The 23,025-nt window shown below is 38.9% G+C and overlaps 1 protein-coding gene across 4 annotated transcripts in view; it reads right to left on the minus strand.

The window, feature by feature from the left end:
* Nucleotides 1-23,025, minus strand: part of LOC118277891 (ubiquitin carboxyl-terminal hydrolase 8) — a 37,336-nt gene that overhangs the window by 8,206 nt on the left and 6,105 nt on the right. For 3 of the 4 annotated variants that reach the window (XM_050700086.1, XM_035596895.2, XM_050700088.1), the window contains 7 exons: nt 18,485-18,588; nt 18,092-18,211; nt 17,606-17,731; nt 17,078-17,204; nt 12,038-12,213; nt 10,063-10,152; nt 9,432-9,551 (listed from right to left, as the gene is read on the minus strand). In XM_050700086.1, coding sequence (XP_050556043.1) covers nt 9,432-9,551; nt 10,063-10,152; nt 12,038-12,213; nt 17,078-17,204; nt 17,606-17,731; nt 18,092-18,211; nt 18,485-18,588 — 863 coding nt within the window. The remainder of the gene's footprint in view (nt 1-9,431; nt 9,552-10,062; nt 10,153-12,037; nt 12,214-17,077; nt 17,205-17,605; nt 17,732-18,091; nt 18,212-18,484; nt 18,589-23,025) is intronic. The other variant, XM_050700087.1, reaches the window with a different exon arrangement.

Raw genomic sequence — 23,025 nt, forward strand, 5'->3', positions numbered from 1 at the left:
AGTCAGCACTTTACAGGGTATTTTATTAATGGGCGTAACGCGGTATATACTTTTAAAATTCCCTGTTAGTTAATATTTTGACAAGAATTTATTGCTCTTGTTCAGACAAGAAGTTAATACAAGATGTTTTTCACTAATTTTTGCTTGTCTTTTTTAGGTATTTTCTTACACAACCCTTTATTTAAGTGAGGATTTTTATTTTAACACTACTGACAGAATGGCGTTTCAAAATCTTCTTGATGTACATAAAACTTAGTTCAAAACTCCCGTTGTTCTCTCCATGACAGCAAAAACTTAATAATATTCTGACGAAAACGTACTTTTATACACAAAAAACACAATGTAGTCACAAAAACACTGCTTTGTCTATATTTCCTCAGTTTAAAATGTCGTTGAACTTAAGTCGAAAAGAAATTCAATTGTCATTTCCCAACAAAAGGCTAGATTTAGTATACCTAGATAGGGGGAACACTAGGATAAGTAATACTAATAAATAGAACATGAATAAAGTCGATAGAATAGTTGGCAGCATTACCACGACACGAGAGAAAATATTGTTTTAATAAATATATTTTATTTTCGTTTGTTTGTAAACACGGTGCGGAGGGCGCGCGCGTTCCTGTCGGAGGTCGGGTTGCAACTGAGCTCACGTGCCCTGCCTCCACTAACGAGGGGTAGCGAGGCTGCCATTTGTCTATACCTACCTACGTACCTGCTGTAATGTGTATGTGTTTGTAGTACGTTATTGTTTTACTAATATTTGTACGTGTGTTTGCCATTGGTATTGTTGAAGATCCCTTGTAGGAATGTATGGAGTCTCAAGTTTGGTTTTGGGTATAAAAACTTTATGTTAGTTTTTTTCGTTTTAAATTCGAAACTAACTATAGTACTACAGTTTAGTATGGTAACTATAGCATTCTATTAAATAACAAATTCTTTTACTCTCTTACAAAAAGAGCTATTGTTGAAACTTGAGGATCTTATGAGAAAGTACAAATTGAAGCAAGAAAGCTGACAACAGTTGTGTTCTCTCAACTGTTGTCGTTTTAGTTTTATTTTCTCTGATAGAAATGTCCGTTTGAAGGATGTATTCCGTATGGAAAATCTAATTTCCAGCGAATGAAAAAGCGGGCAAAAACTAGCATTGTGATATTTGGTCGCCGTGAGCTTAAGAAAGGGAGCGTACATTGTTTGGTTAATAAACGTTCGCATGATCGATGGGTGTGTGCGCGGGGTTACCGCCGTACTACAAGCTTTTTGGAAAGTTTTCGTCTATTTGTTATGTTTGTAAGATAACATTCTGTTCAATATTTTGTGTAAGTTATTGTATGGGGAAAATCTATTCTGATTCATAGCACATCTTAGACAGAATGACCGGATTATTCTTGATTAGAAAGGTTTTAAATTCGGTCGTTATAAAGACTGACTACAAAAACCGCGCGCTTGATTAGTCGCTAGTGAGAGCAAAGAGATATGCGAGGTTTGGCAGTTTTGAGTAACAGCATAGTTTGAAATTTATGACCAATGACTTGCTATGTACAAAACACGAAATACTATGTATTTTTTTAAGGGGAAACATCATCCATTGCCATCTCCTGCCTTGGGCGAAGCGAGAGGAAGTGTCAGACTCTTACTGACTAAAAACTTCGAGCCGGAGCTAGGTAGTCCGCAGCCCCGGAAAGACTATGTCTACTCATTAGGGAACAAAGCCTGTTTTAGGGAGACTATACTCCATCATCACAAAAAGTGGTCGTATGAAACAATATGTGAATTTCAGCCTATCCCCAGTAAAATCTTATGTGATGATCATTAGAAATGGCATGTATGTAGTTGTTTAGTGTGGGGTATCGAGTTGGCGCGCACGTGGGCTTGGGTGGAGGATTATATCTTACGTCGGTGCGCTGTCGTCACGGCAGCCTGAGGTACACGCGATGCATTTAGCTACGGTCACGGCACACGACACTATGGTGTATGAGCTTTCCGCAAATGGCATTCCTTTGGTAGTTTCCTCAGTCAAAAATAATTATATTGACTTTTCGATACAATATAAAATATAAAAATTACCTACAAATGTACTTTCATTGATATAGGTATACCTAACTTTCTATTTTTTCTAGCTAGTTTTTAAGAAATAAGTAATGTTTTTATGGGATATATTGGCAAAAGAGCAGACGGATCACCCGATGGAAAGCAATAGCTGCCGCCCATGGAACCCCGAAACATCAGAGGTGAAACAAGTGCGTTGCCGTTTTAGGGGTAAGGAATTTAAGGATTGGCGATTGGGCCTGTTGGGATTGGGAAGTGTAGTAGTTGGTGGAAATAAAATACTTCCATACATGTACCACAAATCTATCCCTTTGAGGAAAAATCGCGGTACAAAAATGTTTGGCCATGACATTTAAACAATAGCTTATAGTTATAAGGTGAAGTTTAGCTGCGTTGACCTATAGTTTGTTTTAACTGGCTCATTCCGCAGTAAATAATATAATGAAGTAATAGTAATAACCTGACAGTCGAGGCCGGCGCTACTATTATTTAAATCGCATACATATTGCGGTGGGCGGCCAAGCATTAATCATTTCGCCTGAAATTTATTGTTTTACCTAGGGATTGTCTGGATAGACTAATTAGTCGAATTTAGACTAATATGTAGGTATTAGAATAGATTCTAATTATGATAGGTATTTATCAGTTTTGAGTTACTGAAGTTTGTAATTGGTTTTTAACATTTTCGTGGTGCTTGGCTTGGGTTTCTCCCAGTTGTGCAGTCCATTTTGTGCGTTTAGGCTTAAGTCATTCTGTCTCCAGTATTAAAGTTACCGAGAGAAGTGAAAATTATTTCTTTTCTTCTCCTTTAATAATATCTACTGATTTATTACTTGTGGCGGGATTCATATCTCTGGGACGCCCCAGACTTCAATGTTTTCATGGTTGTATCTACTGTAAATCATGGCTTACAGGATTTGCAGCGGTTCAGGAGGTTGTGGCGGGCTTGTCCCAAAAATGACCTTAAAGGATATTTAATGAGTTCTTCCAAAAGGTACGAGTTCAGCTTTATTATATAGTAAGAAATAACTAAAAAAGTAATGCAATGAACGTATAAGGTATAGGTGTAAGTTTCGAAACATATTATGGGCTCGTGTAAGCAGTCTTTAGGAAGTTAAAGGATAGGCAAACATTAATAAAGATATTTATTTTATCTTAAGTTATACATTGGATAAAGGAATATTATTTGTTACGATCATAAAACAATACAATTAGATAGATTAGTTTAAGAAGTAGCAAATAGTAAAGAAAGATGTAAAACTAATAAAGAGTATGAATATAAGGCAAAGAACAGAAAAAAAGGTAATTGGAAAGAAATACACAAAACTATAATAAAATACGACTATATAAAATAATAAATTATAAATAGGTAGGTAGGTTTCCTCCAGAGACCGTCAAGGGCGATACAATCGGTGAATCTAACGCTCCGTCCTGAACGAATACATCCCAGTATTCGTTCTGGGTATCCATTCCATTTCTGTTTGACCAGACAGTATGTGGGCTGGTTTAAAACTGTCTATCGATACTGTGACTTCTTAGCCCTTCTATTATATTATAAATATCTTGTCATCTAGGGCTAGTCATTATACGAGCCTGAGTATGCAGGCTGTAGCAGACCACGCGATGCGTCTTCAGGGAGGAGCACGTGACATTGGTTGATAATTCTTTAAAGACGACCACGATAGGCTTTGAGTGTCGCGAAGCAGGTATAGATCTTAATATCACAGTGATATTTCTCAAGCGAGCAGAATATTCTGCTACTTAAAAATAAATCTCCGGACAATCTTATCCGGGCTCTTCTTAAACAAGTTTAGCAGACGAACTTTGGAGATCTTCTTTAAAGGCGGATTGTATATTTGAAGCTAAGTTTATACAACCATCATGTTGTTATGATAGAGCCATTAGCTGCATACATTGCGATAACGTGTGTCGACCAGGAACTGTGTCTTCGAAGATAGGTCAGTTACGAACAGGCGACTAGAAGAAAGCAAATGGCAATCGTCGGTCATCATTACTGACCATCCCTGAAGCCGCAGGGCTGGACACATTTTTTGGACCTTTCTCCAAATTTGGAATGATAATAGCAAAGCGGTAACTTCTTATATTTCTGCTGCGCTCGCGGACCCCTGGATGTTGATCTCCACTGGGGTGACTTGGCAGATGGTGTGCTTGTCTGTTTGCTTATACTTAGATCTTGAACCTGTCTCCGAAGCTGGTCGATTTCTTTAACGAGATCACTAATCAACCCCGCATCTTTGGAAGAGCTGGGACTTGCTGCACTCGTAGAAGCCATAGATGGTATAGGTGCGGTCGAATCCTAAATTATACATTGGATTAAGGAACATTATTCTGTACAATCATGAAACAACAATATTAGATAGAGAAGAAGAAAAGAGATAAGTCAACTAATAAAGAGTATGAATATAAAGCTAACAAAGAATAGGAAAATGAAAAAGCACAGAAATGGAAGGCAATACAGGAAGCTACAACAAAATAAGACTGTACAAAATACAATATAATACAATTTTAACTTACACGAATAATGTTCATGATTGTAACAAATATGTTTCCTTTACCCAATGTATAACTTAAGATAAAATAAATATCTTTATTAATGGCTCAAAGCAAGAGTAGTAACGGAGTGGTTTTTAGTCAGAGTCTGACACTCTTTCTCGTCCCCTTAAGACGGGAGGAAGCCTTGGATGACTTTCCTCACACAAAAAAAACTTGTGTTAAAACATTACACAAGTAGAGATGGGCGATTTATAGGACACTTAATATTGATCCATATTAAGTATTTATCGAAAAAATCGTCCATTTATACCCACAAGACGTTTATTGCTGAACATAGGTCTCCCTCAATGACTTCCAGATCTACTGATTGCATATTGGGGCTCTCAGCTGCACAATGCACCGCACAAAATAATTAAAAAAATAAAAGCTTCTATTTTAAACACGTAATGGAATGTATAATGAGTTGTTCCAAAGGTTACGAGTTCAGCAATATTTTACGAGTATAGTGAGAAATTAATAAATAACTAACACTGTGCACGTGTAAGACCTAGCTTACTAATGCATAAACCTAGGGTTTGATACATATATTAATATATCCTTATATTCGTATTACATATGTGATTGATATGTTATTTATTAATCGGCCTGAAACTAGGACGCGAAAGCTAGGCTTTAAGATCGAGGAGGGGAAGAACTTCTTATTAATATGGAATTGTTTTGGATGCCAACCCTTCCTTTTTTCCGGAGCTGCGGATTGCCTAGCGGGTTTACCGGGGCTCCGGCTCGAAAAGCAGGATTAGGAACGCGGTGGTTTTTAATCAGTAAGGGTCTGACACCACCACCATCTTGCCTCGGCCAAGGTGGGAGAAGTCATTGGATAATTTTCCCCCCTGAAAAAAGTCTTGCTTTATCGGGGAAACAATGTTTTATTCCCAAAAGCTGTATATCAAACGTGGCATAGTTTTTACAACAGTCCAATATCATAGAGGAGCAAACCTATTGCCATCGAGCATATTTTCAGGGTCTGTACACTTTAACACAAATTATAAATACCGAAAAACTTACTCATCACAGGGCATTATAAATTATCGTATAATTACAGGCTTAGCGAACATGTGAGCATGGCCGGTATAATCTTACAAATATTTCGAGCGGCTCGGAAGCCCTAGTTACAGTCAGCCGGTGCCTACATATACACGGCATACACCACGCGACCGTACATGTGATCAAACATTTCGGAGATTACACTCAATGTCACGTTTATTAAGACGTGCTTCGTGACTTTGTGATTTGTAAAATAAAGGTGTGAAATTGTAATTTCTGTTTAATTAGTTCAGTAGACGAGGAAAAATTAATTATTAAATGTGTAAGTTTTATTATAAAAACAAAGATATAGGTGGGGGGTCCCGATAATACTTCTTCAAATTACAATACGAATAAAATTCAAATGTTTAATGACCATCATAGAAACGTTTGCTTTATTCAGGAATTCAACTTCCAATATAATCATTCTATTGTATCTGATACTGGCATGTCTCGTTAGACACCTACATTAAATAACGCTATTAAATTAAAAAAGTACTTCATAAAACTATTGTCCCAGGTCTAGGTACGATCCGGGGCTGCGGACAACTTAAAAGTTTACCGGGGCTCCGGCTCAAAGCATTAGGAACGGGGTGGTTTTTAGTCAGTAAATGTCTGACACTCCCTCTCGCCCCACCCAAGGCGGGAGAAGACATTGGATTTTTCTTCCTCAAAAAAAAAAAGGTCTGGGTTCAATGTGTGCGATATGCGTTTCATACATAAAGACATAGATGAGTATCCTCGAAAAAAGGAAATTAAATATTTTTTTCTAATGTAAATGAGTACCTAAGTAGGTAATTGTTTAAGTAGTGGTTATGTTTATTAGCGTGTAATGCGGGCACGTTTGTTGCTAGTTAGCGGGGATTAGCACGCGGTGGGATTCCTCGCCTTGACTGCCACGCCCGTCATCGCACACACGTTACATCGCCACAGTGCATACATTGCAGCGAAGCAATGTAACTTACACCTTTTTATTCCACTGTAAAAAAATAACTGTGGCTGCAATGTGTCGCGGGTTATATTATCACTCGGGACAACTCCTTGTCAGATTCATAAATTGTAACCAGATTTGTATGACAGGAGAAAATCCTGAGGCGAAGCTAAGTATTTTTACCCGACTGCGCCAGAAAGTAGGGTTATGTATTTCGAGAGTATGTATGTATGTATGCATAATTGTTTGGCACGCTCTGCAGCCTAAACGGCTTGATGGATTTTGGCTTGAGAGGTGTTGTTTGATTCGTATTTACTGTGAGAGTGACACTGGATACATTAAAATAATAATAAAACAAAATGGCGGATTTTTGGCGCCAAATTCGAATATTGCTTACTCTCTAGCCTGAACGACTCTATGGATTTCAGCTTGATAGGGGTCGTTTGATTCGTATTTACTGTGAGAGTGACTATAAAAATAATAAAAAAAGGTAATTTAAAAAACTAATAAAAAACCCGACTGCGTTTCTTTATTTATAACATGAAACTGAAAAATTTTTTAGGTTTTTAAATTACCTTTTTTATTTTAAAACGAATGTGATAGAATGGTGCCCGTTGCTAATTTACTTTAGTTAAATAAATTGGTTCACCGATTTGGCCGACCTTTTTTACCTAGAGAAATCGAATCCAAGATCAGTATCAATCCGGAGCTGCTGACTGCCTAGCGGGTTTATCGGGGTCCGGCTCGAAAAGCAGGAGTAGGAACGGGGTGGTTTTTAGTGAGTAAGAGTCTGACACTCCCTCCCGCCTTCCCCAAAAGGGGAGAAGTCAATGGATGATTTTCCACCGTCAAAAAAAAGTATCAGTGGTGAGGTAATGTATCAATGATGACCTTTACCATTAATTCGTCCGTCCATTATAATAAACTAGCTACTTCCGCGCGGTTTCACCCGCTCTGCTAGAATGGCTCCTATTGGTTATAGCGTGATGTTTTATAGCCTATAGCAACTTCCTCGATAAGATCAGTATCAATGGACTATCCAATACAAAAACAATTATGAGTCAAATCGGACCAGTAGTTCCGGAGATTAGCATGTTCAAACAAACAAACTCTTCAGCTTTATAATATTAGTATAGATTTAAATAAAAATCGCAATAAAAAGTTTATTGTATAGAGTTGTATTACTGCATATATTTGGACAGGACTGCACCGACATTGCAGTGACGTCGCAGTGAGTCACCCAGTGCGTGCACTCGCGGCTTAGCGTATCAAAATGCGTCTAGAATGTTCTGTGTGACCTATCTCTATAAGTGTATAATGAAAGTCTTCATATTATTATGTTTACATATAGGTGTACTAGCGGACCCGACAGACGTTGTCCTGTCTACACGTCTTTAATTTGAAAATTTTAAACTTTTTTTTAATAAGCTAAAACATAATAATTTTCAGATTAACATAAAAATTATTATTCAAATGTTATGACAATATCTAACGTCATTAATATTTGACACTGCGATGGTAGCACCGTCTGGCGGATCCAATGTAAAACATTCCAAAATCAACAACTACTAATAAATTAAAAATTAATTAAAAAAACATTGTCCAGCGGACAAAATTGTGAATCTAAACCATTCTCAGATCCCCTTGAAGACACACAAAAATTTTCATCGAAATCGGTTCAGTCGTTTAAGAGAAGTTCAGTGACATACACACGTACAGAAGAATTATATATATAAAGATAACGAAAGTCTTCATAATATTATGTTTACATATAGGTGCATATATTAGTTATCGTCAGTTATCACCGTGAAATAACAATAAGAGACGATTCTATTACTATACACCAGTATTCTTAGTATGATTGGTTGGTTATACGAGCCGGCCAATCAGAGCGCCGAACGCGCTCTCATTTTGATTACTTTAAACATAAATCAAACTCGTACTAATGGTACTGATACAGACTAAAAAACAATCACCGTGATAATATTTTAAAACTTTAAATCTTGTCCCAAGTCGTTGTTATTAGTAAAATAATCACTATTTTATAAGCATTTAGGGTTGGTTTTTGTAATCAGACTGTAGTTAGTTACTTAATAAAAAAAAAAACTGCTTCATAATCGATGAAAATTCAATCTTGTATCAAAGTAACCGAGCAGCTCAGGCCACCGTCTCATTAAAATATGATATTAAAACTTAACACAGAATCTAGTTGAGAGAAAAATCATAAATTCCAAGCTTCAATTGGAAAGTTTATTTTTAAGAGGATTTATTTAGCTTGACCTGTTTGTTTGTGTCAAATTTAGTAATTGGCATTTAACGCCCTTCCTGACGTCTGATCGATCTGATATTTAGTACACACTCTTAATCTTGATGACCATACAATATAAGATTACTAAAACCGTTAAACATACACAACTATGTTTCACTCTGTTGGTATGAAATGGAACGGCAAACGAGCAGACGAATCACCTGATGGTAAGCAACCGGCGCCGACGCGATAGAACTTGGGGACCCTTTTGGGGATTGTATATAATATTATTACTACTTACCACTGCCTGCCTCGTTGGTCGAGTGGTCGCAAGTGCGACTGCCGAACAAGGGGTCTCGGGTTCGATTCCCGGGTCGGGCAAAGTATTACTGGGCTTTTTTCGGATTTTCGAAATTTTCTCGGTAGTAGCACGGAGTCTGGAATTGTGTCCAGGATATGGCAATAGGCTCACCCCCTATTACATGGGACTTATAACAGAAATGGTGAAAAGTGGGTGTACATTGTATAGCGGCATTACGTGCCGTAATGTGCACCTCTGCCTACCCCTTCGGGGATAAAAAGGCGTGACGTTATGTATGTACTACTTACCACATCTCCCCAAACAGGTTGGAAGTCCCTCTGGTGCAGGTCGCTAGAGGGCGCCACCTTGGTCGGTTTCGTGCTCCTGTCGAACGCTGGTACGCAAGGCTCTTCCTCATCTGAGGATACCTAGGGGTGAGGAAGCAGAGGGTTTAAATAACTGTGTATAATAGTCATGTCCGTTTCTCTCATTAGAGCATCCATATATTTGAAGCAACACAATTTTTGCTTCGAGGTCGATTATTATAATTAAAATGAAGACAAAACATGCTTTGACTTAGGTCTATTATAACAGGAGAAAAATGGAAACGAAGGTTTGGTGATTATTGGCGTTCTATCTCTGCTTACGCCAATTAATAAGATAGGGTGAAAAATTTAGTATGTTGTACACACTCGACTAATTTCAAGCCACGCTCGGGGCTCATATCCATGAGTAGACTACGCGACATACGAAGCAATGAACGTCGCGCTTGTAATAAAGTCAAATATCTATTGTCATAAAATCATTTGACAGTTTGAAGTCATTATCAACTCTATACTAACGTGATAAGGTCGAAATTCATTTGATGAATGTCTGTTTCAATGTGTTTTACCGATGTAATAGCCAATAGGATCTCTTGGTGAAAGAGAATTTAGTTACCTTAGCGATATTAGGCGAGGAGTGCGATCTATTTAGGCCGGCGGCTCCCGGACTATCCGGCGACATCATGTACGAATCACCATCTTCATCCTGTTCGTCATTGTCAGTATTTGTCAGTTATACGTAATGTTTAATTAGTGGCGGATCTTGGTATAGGGTTATTGACAAATTATACTACTCTTGTATGCGATCGAGATATTTTTTCTTTATTGATATATTTAGGTTCAAAATCTGCATCATAAAATCATTGGTTTGAGACTCAAACAAAAATGTAGCAATTTACATTACAATTTATATTCGTCGTTAGTAGTTGCCAAAATACTTGACTTTTTATGTTTGGACTATCTCTATCGCGGAACTAAAAATGAAAAAAACAAAAGACAAATAAAGCAACCAGATAACGTCATTTGTTTTTTATGTTAAGAAGTCCATTATTGCTTACAACTTCCATCGATTCTGAATCAAATCATAATTACTCCACACTACGTTAGAGAGAACTTTTTAAAAATTGTCAATAACCCTATTATATAAAAGTCAAAATTATTTACGTATCGGAATTAGATCAGTTTTGTACGTCAAACAATAAAAACATGTCTGTCTGTTTGTCCTATAGTGAATTATTTCTTAAGTGTTTTTTTTTTGCAAAACCCTTGTACTTTACGCAACCTAAAATTGAAAAAATAACGAAACGAGAGCGCGTTCGGCGCTATGATTGGTTGCTTCATTCGCGTCGGCCAATCAGAGCGCCAAACGTTTTCGTTCAACGTAAAACAAACTCTTATTAAGGATATTGTCTTTTTTCCATCTGTAATACTCTGAGTAGGAACAAATTCAAAGGTTTACAGTCCCATTTAAAGCCCAGACAAAGTAAAATAAAGTACGCAGTGGTCTTTAGAAGATCCACACAAGTCTCAGTGGACCTGAAGGTGTGTGTGTGTCACTTAATACCCCTTACCTGACGAACAATATCAAACAGAACAATTGGATAAGTCGCACAAGTTTTAAATCTGTCAGGATATCGGAAAATTCTTTTACCGCTAAAACTACTTAGCCGATTTTGATGAAATTTTGTGCAGAGATAGAATAGACCATATAGTAAAGGGGAAGGGTAAAATTGCTATGGAAACAAACTATGGCATGCGGACAAAGTTGCGGGAAAAAGCTAGTGCTGTTATAATATTAATGAAGTTTAATTTATTAGATTCGAGTTTGTCCTGTATCACAAGATGTCGGACAAAGTCATGGTACAATATTATAGTTATGAAGAAAATGCTACATGACTTTCGTTAGGACGAATAAAATTAATGTAGATAATATTATCGCTGCAAAACGTAAAACGTTCTCTATTATAAAGATTTTTGTATAATCTAAGGTACTAGGAATTAATGCTTGTTTTTTTCGTTGGTGAATATGTTGGCAATACTGGTTCATGCTATTATGTTTATTAATAACACACACATGCAAGGGCAATGGTTTAATTGGTTGCTAATGAGGACAAACAGACAGGCACATATATTTAAAACTATAGGGTTTCTTCGAAAAACTTTGGTATTTAATGAGTTAAATATGTTTCACGGCTTAGTCACGTAACTGTTTGAGGTAAGTTGAACAATTTCGAGTAACGTAAGGGCTCATAGTCATGGCTCACGAGCAACATTATTAAACTTTGTCAATGACTTTTCGTTAAAAGTTTTTCGAAGAAACACAAGGAATAACATAAAGGGTATATATAAAGAGTATGGATTAATGGTGTTCCATCATAGGCTGTATCATTGCTTACCAGCAGGCGAGATAGTAGTCAAATGTCGATCGACTTTTAACGTAGTAAAAGTTGCAAGGTTAATTGTTTTAAGCGACACATACCGACGGTGAAAAATTAACTGATTCCATATGTGTATAACTGAATATTGCTTAGATCAATTAGCCTTTCAACGGTGAATAAGAAGGAAGGGTTGTAACTAGTGATGGTACGTACGTGGCTGGGTTTGTGCGCGTCTGGTTTGTTGATGCGCGCGTGCTGCAGCTTGCGCTTGCGCTCGAGCTCGAGTGCCTCGCGCGTGCGGTCGAGCTGGCGGCGCTGCAGCGTCACGGCCGCGATGCGCGCGCGCGCCGCCGCCAGCTCGCGCGCCGCCGCCGCCGCCACCGCGCGCTCTAAGTACATACGAAGCTCAAAATCGCTCTACTAACGCTGCAGCGTGACTTCTCCCGCCTTGGGCAAGACGAGAGAGAGAGATAGCCAGACTCTTACTGACTAAAAACCACCCTGTTACTACGCCTGCGTTTTGAACTGAAGCCCCGGTAATACGCTAGGCAGTCCGCAGCTCCAAGTCGACATCAGCAATATTTATTTATTATTATTTTATTTTACACTTTATGTACATTATACAAAGGAGGACTTAATGCCAATTTGGCATTCTCTACCAGTCAACCTTGGGGTGATGCAGAGAGACAACAGCAGGTGTAACAGCAGGCATATATTGAAATATTAAAAGATAAATAAATTATAATTATATTTATAACGATCATGTTATATATACAATAAATATTACAATATATACATACATATATACATACATACATACATACATACATACATACATACATGTACTATGTGTGTGTTGAGTCTGTCAGCCTCTTCCATATATGCTCACGAAGCCTAAATTTGAAGGACAGTCGACTGGTCGCCGTCCTGACATCCGTAGGCAGCGCATTCCACAGCAAAATGGATTGTATGAAGAAAGAAGAGTGAAGGAAGTCAGTACGATGAGTTGGACATTGTAGAAGAAGTTATTATTAGAGGAGCGGAGATACTTGCTGTGGTTTGCGCTTATATACTGGAAATAAGAGGATAGATATGTAGGAGAATTGGGGGAGTTTAGAAGGGAGAATAAAGTGGTTAACGCTCGTTGTTCCCTGCGCTGGCGTATGGGCAACCACTTTAGTTGCAATCGAAATGCAGAGACATGGTCGTATTTACGCAGATTGAAGACGAATCGAATGCAGTTATTCAGAAGGCGGTCAAGTTTGTTGAGTAGGTCTGCATTCAGGTCGTAAAAACACACATCAGCATAATCAAAAATGGGGAAAACCAAGGACTGGACAAGCATTATCTTGGTGGAGGACGGAAGAAAGTTCCTTAAGCGATACAGAGACCGCAGCGTTCCAGTAACCCGTTGGCATATACTGGTGACGTGAACACGCCAGGTCAAGTTGCTATCAACGTACAAGCCAAGGTTCTTCACATCACTGCTGAACGGAATGATCGCACCGTTGAACAGAACAGGCGGTATAGCTGCAACATCAACTCTGCTCAGGGTACGAGAGCCTCCCACCACGATTGCCTGACATTTATTCGGGTTTACAGCTATACCATATTTCACAGACCAGTTGTGTATAGCCGCCAGGTCCGCGTTCACCCTCGCGATCGCCTCAGGCAATTGTCCGACCTTAGCCCGACAGTACACCTGTAGGTCGTCGGCATATAGATGGTACGCACACTGGAGTTCAGATGTAATAAGGTTTATGAAAATTGAAAATAGAAGAGGAGAGAGAATACCGCCTTGAGGGACGCCAGCTTCCAGGTGATTCCAGTTTGATGAACTCTCATCGACGTGGACTGACTGCTGGCGCCCCTGAAGATATGAGGAAAACCACACCAGTACATCATCAGAGACCGAAAGATGGGAGAGGATAGCTAGTAGGATATCGTGGTCGACCATGTTGAAGGCATTTGAGAAGTCCACCAAAACCAGCACTGTGATCTCGGTTGCCTCCATTCCTGCCTTCACATCGCCAATAACCTTAAGGAGTGCGGTGACAGTACTGTGCCCAGGCCTGAATCCAGCTTGCAGCGGACTAATAAGACAGTTGTGGTAAATGAAATTGGAGAGTTGCTTATGGACACAGGCCTCGAGCACCTTGGATAAAAAGGGAAGGATGGATATTGGACGGAAATGTGTAAGAAGAGTGGGATTGGATATCTTTGGAATAGGACGGACATAGGCTTTGCGCCATGTAGATGGGAAAACATTGGAGTACAAGGAAAAGTTTAGGATATGAGTTATGATTGGGAGGAGTAGATCCAGTATGGTTGTGACCATATCGCGCGAAATACCATCACAACCCACCGCCCTAGATTTGATAGCAAGGATAATCTTCCGGGTCTCTTCCAATTGCACTGGTGCAAAGCAGAAGGGACGAATTACACAGGGACGACTCAGGCCGGAGATGAAAGAGAGAGTTGCTCGTTTGGTTTGGAGATCCAATTTAGGGACAGTGGAGAAATGGAGATTGAGGTCGTCCAGACCAAACGAACTAGGAAGGTCCGAGTGTTGCGATTTGCCGATGCCCAGAGTTCCGAGGAACTTCCAGATATCGGCAGAAGAAGAAGAAGAGGAGATAGTGTTGAGAATATGACGGCGTTTAGCGTTGCGCACCATCTGATTACACCGATTCCTAGCAATCTTGAAGGCCGCCCAATTTTCCTCGGTGCGATCTCTCTTGTGTTTACGAAACGCTCGGTCCCTGCGTCGCATCGCCATCTGTATCCCCTTGGTCATCCAAGGCGCAGGAGGGCGTTTCAGTTTCACCCTCTTTACTGGAGCATGACGATCATAGAGGTCAGTCAAAGTGCCGTTGAAAATGTTCACCTTATCGTCTATGTCGGTTGCCTCCAGGAGTGATCCCCAGTCAATGGCCGACGCGTCCTCTCGAAGTTTCTCAACGTCCATCCGCGCAAAACAACGCCTGTACAGGACCCTAGGCTTCACCTTGGGTGGTTTCAGGACATAGGACAGGAAGATCAGGTCATGGTGGGAGAATCCTGGAGCCTCATGTTGGCCATGAGACGAGACCAGATTGGGTTTGGACGTGATGATTAGATCGAGCCAGGAGTCCTCACCAACAATGTTATGATGAGTAGGTTGGAGAGGCAGCAGATGAAGACTAGCTGACTCAATCAGACACCGGAGTCTACGGGAACGAGAGGAGTTGGAGGCTAGGAGATTAGTGTTGAAATCACCCATGATTATGTGGTGATCGTAATCCGAACCCACAGATTCTAGTACCGATTAGAATTCAGTGAAATAATCGACCGAAGGAGGACAATAGACAACGCCTAAAACAGTCTTAACCCCCGGACACAAACCTCAAGAAATATATATTCCGCAGCACAGCCTGGGGATGAAGTTGAGAGAATTTTATAGGTAAATTCGCTGCGGAGATATATGGCTACACCACCTCCTCGCCCATCAGTGCGGTCATTGCGAATGAGAACATATCCAGTTAAGGGGTAGGTGGTTGATGGTAATTGAGGCTTGAGCCAGGTTTCAGATATCAGGACGGCATGCACACTACTGTTGTTAAATGCCTCATAGAGGTCATTGTAATGACTAGGCACACTCTGGGCGTTAATGTGGCATACATTGATCAAACGACGATCCTGATCGCCAAATTGATTGTGGAGAATATCACCCAAAGTGCCGCCCAGCGAACAGTAACTGTCACTTCCAAAAGAGCAATCATCACTCGCAGATACAAAAGAATCAGCATCAGACATAAATATATAATATGTACTTATAACAAAATATATGTATAATAGATAATAATAAAATATACAATCAATAAATATAGATAAAATTATTAGACAAAAGAACGTTACGAACAGAAGATGCTTGACACCAAAATATGCAACTCTGCACCACCCGCCAGCCAACATCAACGAAAACAAGAGGAGAGGAAAAAGAACATAAGACAACACAAGCAATAACAACACGCAACAGACACACCAAGCGAACAAATAAACAAACAAAAGCAGTGCCCCTTACTATTCCATACCAAATACATACTAAAATACGTGAAGAATTAAGGAAAAAAAAAATCTAACAATAAACAAAGCAAAAAGAAAAATTAAAAATACAATTAAAACACAATTACAAGACACATAATAATTAAGCAAATGATATAAATATATATTATATTATATTTTCAAATGTTTTTTCCTTTTTTAATTGAATATTTAAAAATGTAAATATCAAGTAATGTAAATAAATAAATGGAATAAAAAAAAAAAAAAGCAAATGATATTCATCATGCACGTTTCTAAACGCAATATGGAATGTAACATCTGTCACTGTCATAATGACACTACCACCACTCATCCACCCTCACTTTGACCGATAATTTTTAAAACTTATGCAGGTAAACTTATTTAACATTGACGAAACTAGAAATTTTGTGTTTAATAACGAACTTTGTTTAAAAGTAATCACGAACAAAGGAAAGCGAAATATTGTGGCAGTAGTGGGTAGCGGCACCAAAAGTTTTAAGAAGCTATACATAATACAAACAAGCAGCTAATGAAGGAATACAAAGAGATGCACATAAAAGACAATATTGGGCTGCATCTGTGGTGGTCTGATGGCTCTTTGAGGCGCGCGCAAAAATCGACGCGCCGCACGCACGGGTTCGGTTCTGGTTGAACGGGGCCCTTGCTCGCCGTCCCACATTAGGAGAAAACATTTTAGGGGAAACGTCTCCGTAATCTGAGGAACAAGGCGCCGACCACCGCCTCCCCGACCTCTGGCCGGAGACTACGGAGCCCAGGTATGGAGCTTATCACAGACCATCTCATAGAGGCGCCCCCACGGATCTCTGTTCATATTCTGAATTCTGAATGCTATTTTAACACCTACAATTGGGGTTGTATAGTTTGACATAAATTTATTGAGATTTTATTGAATTGAAATTACATTGACATTGAGATCGGTTTCAAAAGTAAACCCTAGACCACCACATATGGTCCAGTAGGGCTATACAGAGCTGGCGAGCTAACGAGTTACCGGGGCTCCGGCTTTAATTAGAAGTAGAAACAACGTGGTTTTTAATTACTTCTGTCACTTCGCCTAAAGTGAGAGAAGTCATTGGATTGGATTTTTCTCTCCGCAACACCTAAAAGTTGACTAGAACTTAGCTTAAAACCATTCCTTAGACACTAGAGACAGTAACTACAGCATACCTTCAGCATCAGCTGCCTCAGTGTCCTCGGAGGTGGCGCTGATGTTCTCCGCCATCTTCTCAGCCTCCTCGCGCTCCCTCCGCTGGTACTCCTCCAGCTGCTCGCGGAGACTCTGGTTCTCTTGTTCCTGAACATTTTAATAATTATTGTTACCTACACCATTGATTACCTTGTAAATAACTCGAATAGATGAAATAACGCCTTCATCTACTAAGTTTTACATATTGATATCTGCCTATCAGCGTACTTCACACTTGCGCATCGCGATTGCGCAATCAATTAATTTGCGCATCCAATAGATTCGTTTGCGCATCAAAGGTATTCATTTGCGTACCAAAAGTATTTATATGCGTATCGAATGAGTTAATTTGCGCATCAGAAGTTTAGTTTGCGCAAGTACTTTACGTGTGTACTGGAACACTTAAATATAGAATTCTATCTGGTTCATTAACTGTAATATTTATAAGTAATTTTCTACTATATGAAGATTAAATAACATGTTTATACAGTAGTGTACACTATGCTCACCATGTCGTACTGCTTGTTCTCAAGCTGCATGAGCTGCGATATAATCTCCTGCTCCCGCAGCTTGTACATGGCGCGCAGCTCGTCCTGCATCTCCGCCTCGCGCTGCTCGCGGACTTTCTCCCAGTCCTGGGGAACACATAAAACTCTTTGAACTCTGGAATAGTATGTTGTAACATTAGTTACGGTAAAATGGGGTGAAACTCAGGGGGTGAATAGTGTTTTTTTTTTTAGGATTATTAGTTTGTTTTCATGTTTTTGGTTTTAATAGAGCATTTTTGGTTTTAATAATGAATTAATAAAAAATATTAAAATGGTGTAAACAGTTCTAAATTATGTGAAAACACAACAAAATGTTGTTCCTATTCACCCCTGATTTGTTTCTATTCACCCCGTTTTACGGTACACGGAATTCCTATAAAAATATAGAGATTTTGAATCTGTTTACGTTATAAATTCAGCGGTTAAGTAGATACTATAGCTCAGTACCTGTTCAGCCTCGATCCTCTGCATCTCGAGCGTGAGCGAGGTGTCGGCGATCCGTTCCTGTTGTTCCAGTATGTGCGCCATGTTGCGCGCGCGCTCAGAGTACATCTGTACCGCCGCCGCCTGCGGGGAACCACTTGTGTAACGACAGGGAAATTGTAATATAATTTATGTTTTTTGCTTGAGAATAACCTATGATGACACAAAATGACAAAAATTAGGACTAATAACGTTATCTGCCCACTAGATGGACATGAGATCTTTTTCGAGAAGAAAGGAAATTATACTTTATTGTACAAGATACCTTATGTAACAGTAGCGATCTTAGTGATTAACTCACTCGTGTTATTCCCCATTGGGTGAACCTAAGAAGCCTATGTAAAAGGAACCTGTTACCTTACTACTCCGGTCTACGACGGGCTCCCCGGGCTTACGAGGAGCCGGCGGGGCCGCCGCCGCCGACGGACTCAGGTCCGACCAGTTAGGGTACTCGATCTCACCTGGAACACATTCATATTGTTTAAACTAATTCTAAGCATACTGTGCAATAATTAAATTGATTTATTTTATCCGTTCTAAAATTATTTTAAGCAACTTTTTTTATACAACAATTTATGCTAGACCTAATGGTAAGCTATTCATACGCATTGCGGATCTTGTACGAAGAAAGTCAGTGTTTTATTGCACCTTTATTCCCAGAGAGAAACCTTTTGAAAATCATCAAGCAATGAAAGTATTAGTTTGTTTGTGGCGTTAAGGTTGTGTTTGGTTTAGCAGGGTTTTTTTGAAAAAATAGACGTGTGATTGTCGCGAAGATTTATTCACAACTGACATGTACTTGACAGGTAGTTTAAGTGGACTGTATGTATGATTATCTATAGCTACGTTAATTTATTTGTAAGTAGAAGGTACTTTGCTTAAACATTCCGCCCCCAAAGAACGCAGTTCTTTAATATATGTTTACAAAATTATAGGTATGACTACCATTTAAATTAAGTAAAGAATAACAACGGTATATAACTTGAAGTGATAAGGTAAGTTTCATAACAATATACAAATAACTAGAACCTAGGAAATATCGACAACTCTAACAACATAATATGTAGTATCACTGTAAATATAAGAATTACAAGTTATTATATATAATAACTTAAACTAGGTATACCTATACAAATATGAGAGGGTCGGAATAATATCTTACACAGCTGTTTTGATGAGTCACTTATCTATGTATGTAATGCTTTCAAAACTAGTCTATCAATAATAGGTTAGTAAATCTATTTCAATTACATAACATTTGATAAACATCATTAAATAGGTAAGGTAATAGACACAAGGTTCACGGTAAGTTATAATTTTAGTTTTCTTAGTTCTAAGTAGTTAGTTTTAATAATTAGGTACACATTATATTAAGTTTTACAAAGAGTAGTTATCACTAATTCTAAGCTTATTTTGTTAAGACACATATTTTATTTACAGGACGTTTTAATACACTGTTCTTACATCTAATTGATACAACGCGAGTAAGATTATCGGGACCAACATGTTTTTGAATTACTCGTCCTAATATCCACTTACTAGGTGGGACATTATCGTCTCTTAGGATAACTATGTCCTCGATTTCTGGCTCAATTTGCTTTGTGTTCCATTTATATATTTTATTAAGATTAACAAGATATTCTTTATACCATCTTTTCCAGAAATCGTTGACCATTTTTTGGACTAATCTCCATCGTTCGAGATTCGTAATATGCTTACAAGGTGTATAATTCTCATCTGATAGGTTTAATAAAGGTTCGCCAACCAGGAAGTGACCTGGTGTCAGGGGAAGAGGGTCATGGGGGTCATCACTTAAAATTGAAATTGGTCGCGAATTTAAGCAAGCTTCAATTTGTGCCAACACAGTGGAAAGTTCCTCGTAGGTGAGTGTACTATTCCCAATTACTTTCATGAGATGTGTTTTTGTACTGCGTACCCCAGCCTCCCACAAGCCCCCAAAATTAGGTGCATGTGGAGGGATAAAATGCCACGTAGTACGTTCTAGAGTTAACAGTTCTGCTATCTCGCTAGCAATAGAAGATCTGGCCTTATCAAACATAATTATCTCGTAGCTGCTTGTCTGCTCCCACAAAGTTAGTGCCATTATCACTAAAAAGGTCCCGACAATGTCCTCTCCTGGCTGTAAAACGCCTGAAAGCAGCGATGAATCCCTTAGAAGTTAGATCGGTGACAGCCTCCAGGTGTACAGCACGTGTTGCCATGCAAATGAAGAGGCAAATATAGCCCTTGTAAGATTTGGCTCCTCTGCCTGGAGAAAATCTGATATTAATGGGTCCTGCATAATCTACACCAGCTGATCGAAAAGGTCTGCTAGGTTTTACTCGTACCTCTGGTAGTTGGCCCATCAACTGTACTGCATTGTTTTTTGCATATCTAATACACGTTGTACATTCTCGGTAATATCCTTTTACTTGATTCTTAGCTCGTAATATCCAGTACTTTGATCTCAAGTAATTTAGCATTACTTGTGGTCCACCATGCATTGTTTTCTGATGAGCATCTTTTATTATTAGTCTACTAAGATGACTCTTAGAAGGTAAAATTATAGGATGTCTAGTGTCGTACGTAACTTGTGACTGTTGAATACGTCCGCCAACTCTTAAAATGCCATTATCATCTATAATGGGACAAAGATTGCGTAGTTTGCTTCTTTTGAGGACACTGCCTTGAGATTTTAACTGCTTGATTTCTTGATTAAATTCTATGCCTTGAATTTGTTTAATACAATTATTTAGAGTTTCATTAATTTCTTGCGATGTAATAAATTTAGTATTATATTTAACCTTGTTTTTATTTAACTTTACATTTAACCATCTTCTACAGTATGAAATTACTCTCAACATTTTCTGTAAGTTAGAGAACTTAGTCCAAATTAATTCCTCTTCGGTATTCAATAAAGCAGTGAAAACTCTGGCTTTCTCTTCTTCTTGTGTATCCTCGACATCAACTAAATTCATGTTCAGGTCTAGTGTAGACAACCAGTCTGGGCCGTTCCACCACTGTGAGCATATTATCAACTCTGATGCATGTAAGCCTCTTGAAGCGTAATCAGCCGGGTTTGTGTCTGTTGTCACATGACCCCATTGCTCATAATCCAGAATGTTTAGTATCTCAGAGACTCGATTGCTGACAAATGTGTTCCATCGACTCGCCCCACCCTTTAACCAAGCTAGAACTATGGTCGAGTCTGTCCACGCGTGTAAATTTTCCTTAGCTATATTCATTACTTGCGCTGTCTCGAAAATCAGTTTGGCTGCTAGTGTAGCACCACAGAGTTCCAATCTCGGAATAGATAATTGTTTTTCAATAGGAGCAACCTTTGTTTTTGCTGATATTAAACTGACGTAAACTCTGTTTCCCTCGACTACTCGAATATAAACTGCTGCCCCATATGCTGCCTGTGACGCGTCTGCGAAGACGTGCAACTCTATTGTCGATGTGTGGGAACATTGTAACCACCTTGGTATAGAAATATATTTAATGTGAGCTAAATTCTCTCTAAAGTGCAACCATTCTGCTAGCAGCTCTCCACCAATGGTGTCGTCCCATCCTAGTCCTGTTTTCCATAACTTCTGTATCATTATTTTTGCTAGAACAACAACAGGAGCTATCCACCCTAGGGGATCATATAGCTTTGCAACATCAGAAAGAACACGTCGTTTAGTTATCGATTCCTTTGTTTCAGCTAAGTTGAGAGAATATACAAAACTGTCAGCGTTTCGATTCCAATTAACTCCTAGTACTTTAACTAAACTGTTGACCTTAAGAGGCAGTTCATGATCATCTCTTTTATTCGTACCCATATATTTTAACACGTTCTCATTATTGCTACTCCATTTTTGTAGCTCGAATCCTCCTAAGTTCAAAAGTTTGTTCATGTCATTGTAAATACTAACAGCTTCATCCTCTGTTTCACATCCTGACAGTAGATCATCCATGTAGAAATCTGTTTTTGTTATTTTAGCAGCAGCTGGAAATGTTGATTTTTCATCATCTGCCAATCTCTGTAGTGATTTCACTGCAAGGTATGGTGCACATGCAGTACCAAAGGTCAATCTCGTCAGTTTGTAATGTTTAATTTCCTCATTAGTTGTTGGTCTCCATAATAATCTTTGATAGTCGGTGTCTTCCTCTGCAACACGCACCATTCTATACATTTTTATTACATCTGCCGTAATACAAATTTTATGTGTCCTCCATCTCATTAGTATATGACGTAAGTCTTGTTGCAGCTTAGGACCCACGAGCAAATTGTCGTTTAAGGAGACATGATTGATGCCCTTACACGAAGCGTCAAACACTACCCGAAGTTTCGTCGTATCTTTGTCTTCTCTTATTACGCCATGGTGAGGTAAATACACCGCTTTAGAATTATTAACTTCTGCAGGTTCCACTTCAATCATGTGATTAAGATTAATGTATTCCTTCATAACCTTACTGTATTCTTCATGAAGTTTGCAATGTTTTGCGAATTTCTTCTCTAGGATCTCAAACCTTTTAGCAGCTATTTCCCTCAGTCCATCAGCTTGAACTTGTGGGTTATTGTTTCTGAATGGCAATCTTACCACATATCTTCCGTCCTTGTCTCTGACCGTTGTAGCCTTGTAATACTCTTCACATCTTTCTTCATCCTTAGAAAATCTCTTTTGTATGGTGTTTGGCTCGTTTTCTAACTCCCAAAACATCTTAAGTATCTCATCTTCTTTAAGCTGAACATGCAAGCTGGTGACGTTCTTCTCTGCTGAAATGCATTCTCGTGACATCCTTCCTGACAGAACCCAACCTAAAATTGTGTTTTGTGCTAATAGGCTACTCACAGGATGTTTGATAACGCCGTCTAACAAGACTTCGCTGTAAACCTCAGCTCCAAGGAGAAT

This window comes from Spodoptera frugiperda, chromosome 18, assembly GCF_023101765.2.
Source record: "Spodoptera frugiperda isolate SF20-4 chromosome 18, AGI-APGP_CSIRO_Sfru_2.0, whole genome shotgun sequence".
Taxonomy (NCBI): Eukaryota; Metazoa; Arthropoda; class Insecta; order Lepidoptera; family Noctuidae; genus Spodoptera; species Spodoptera frugiperda.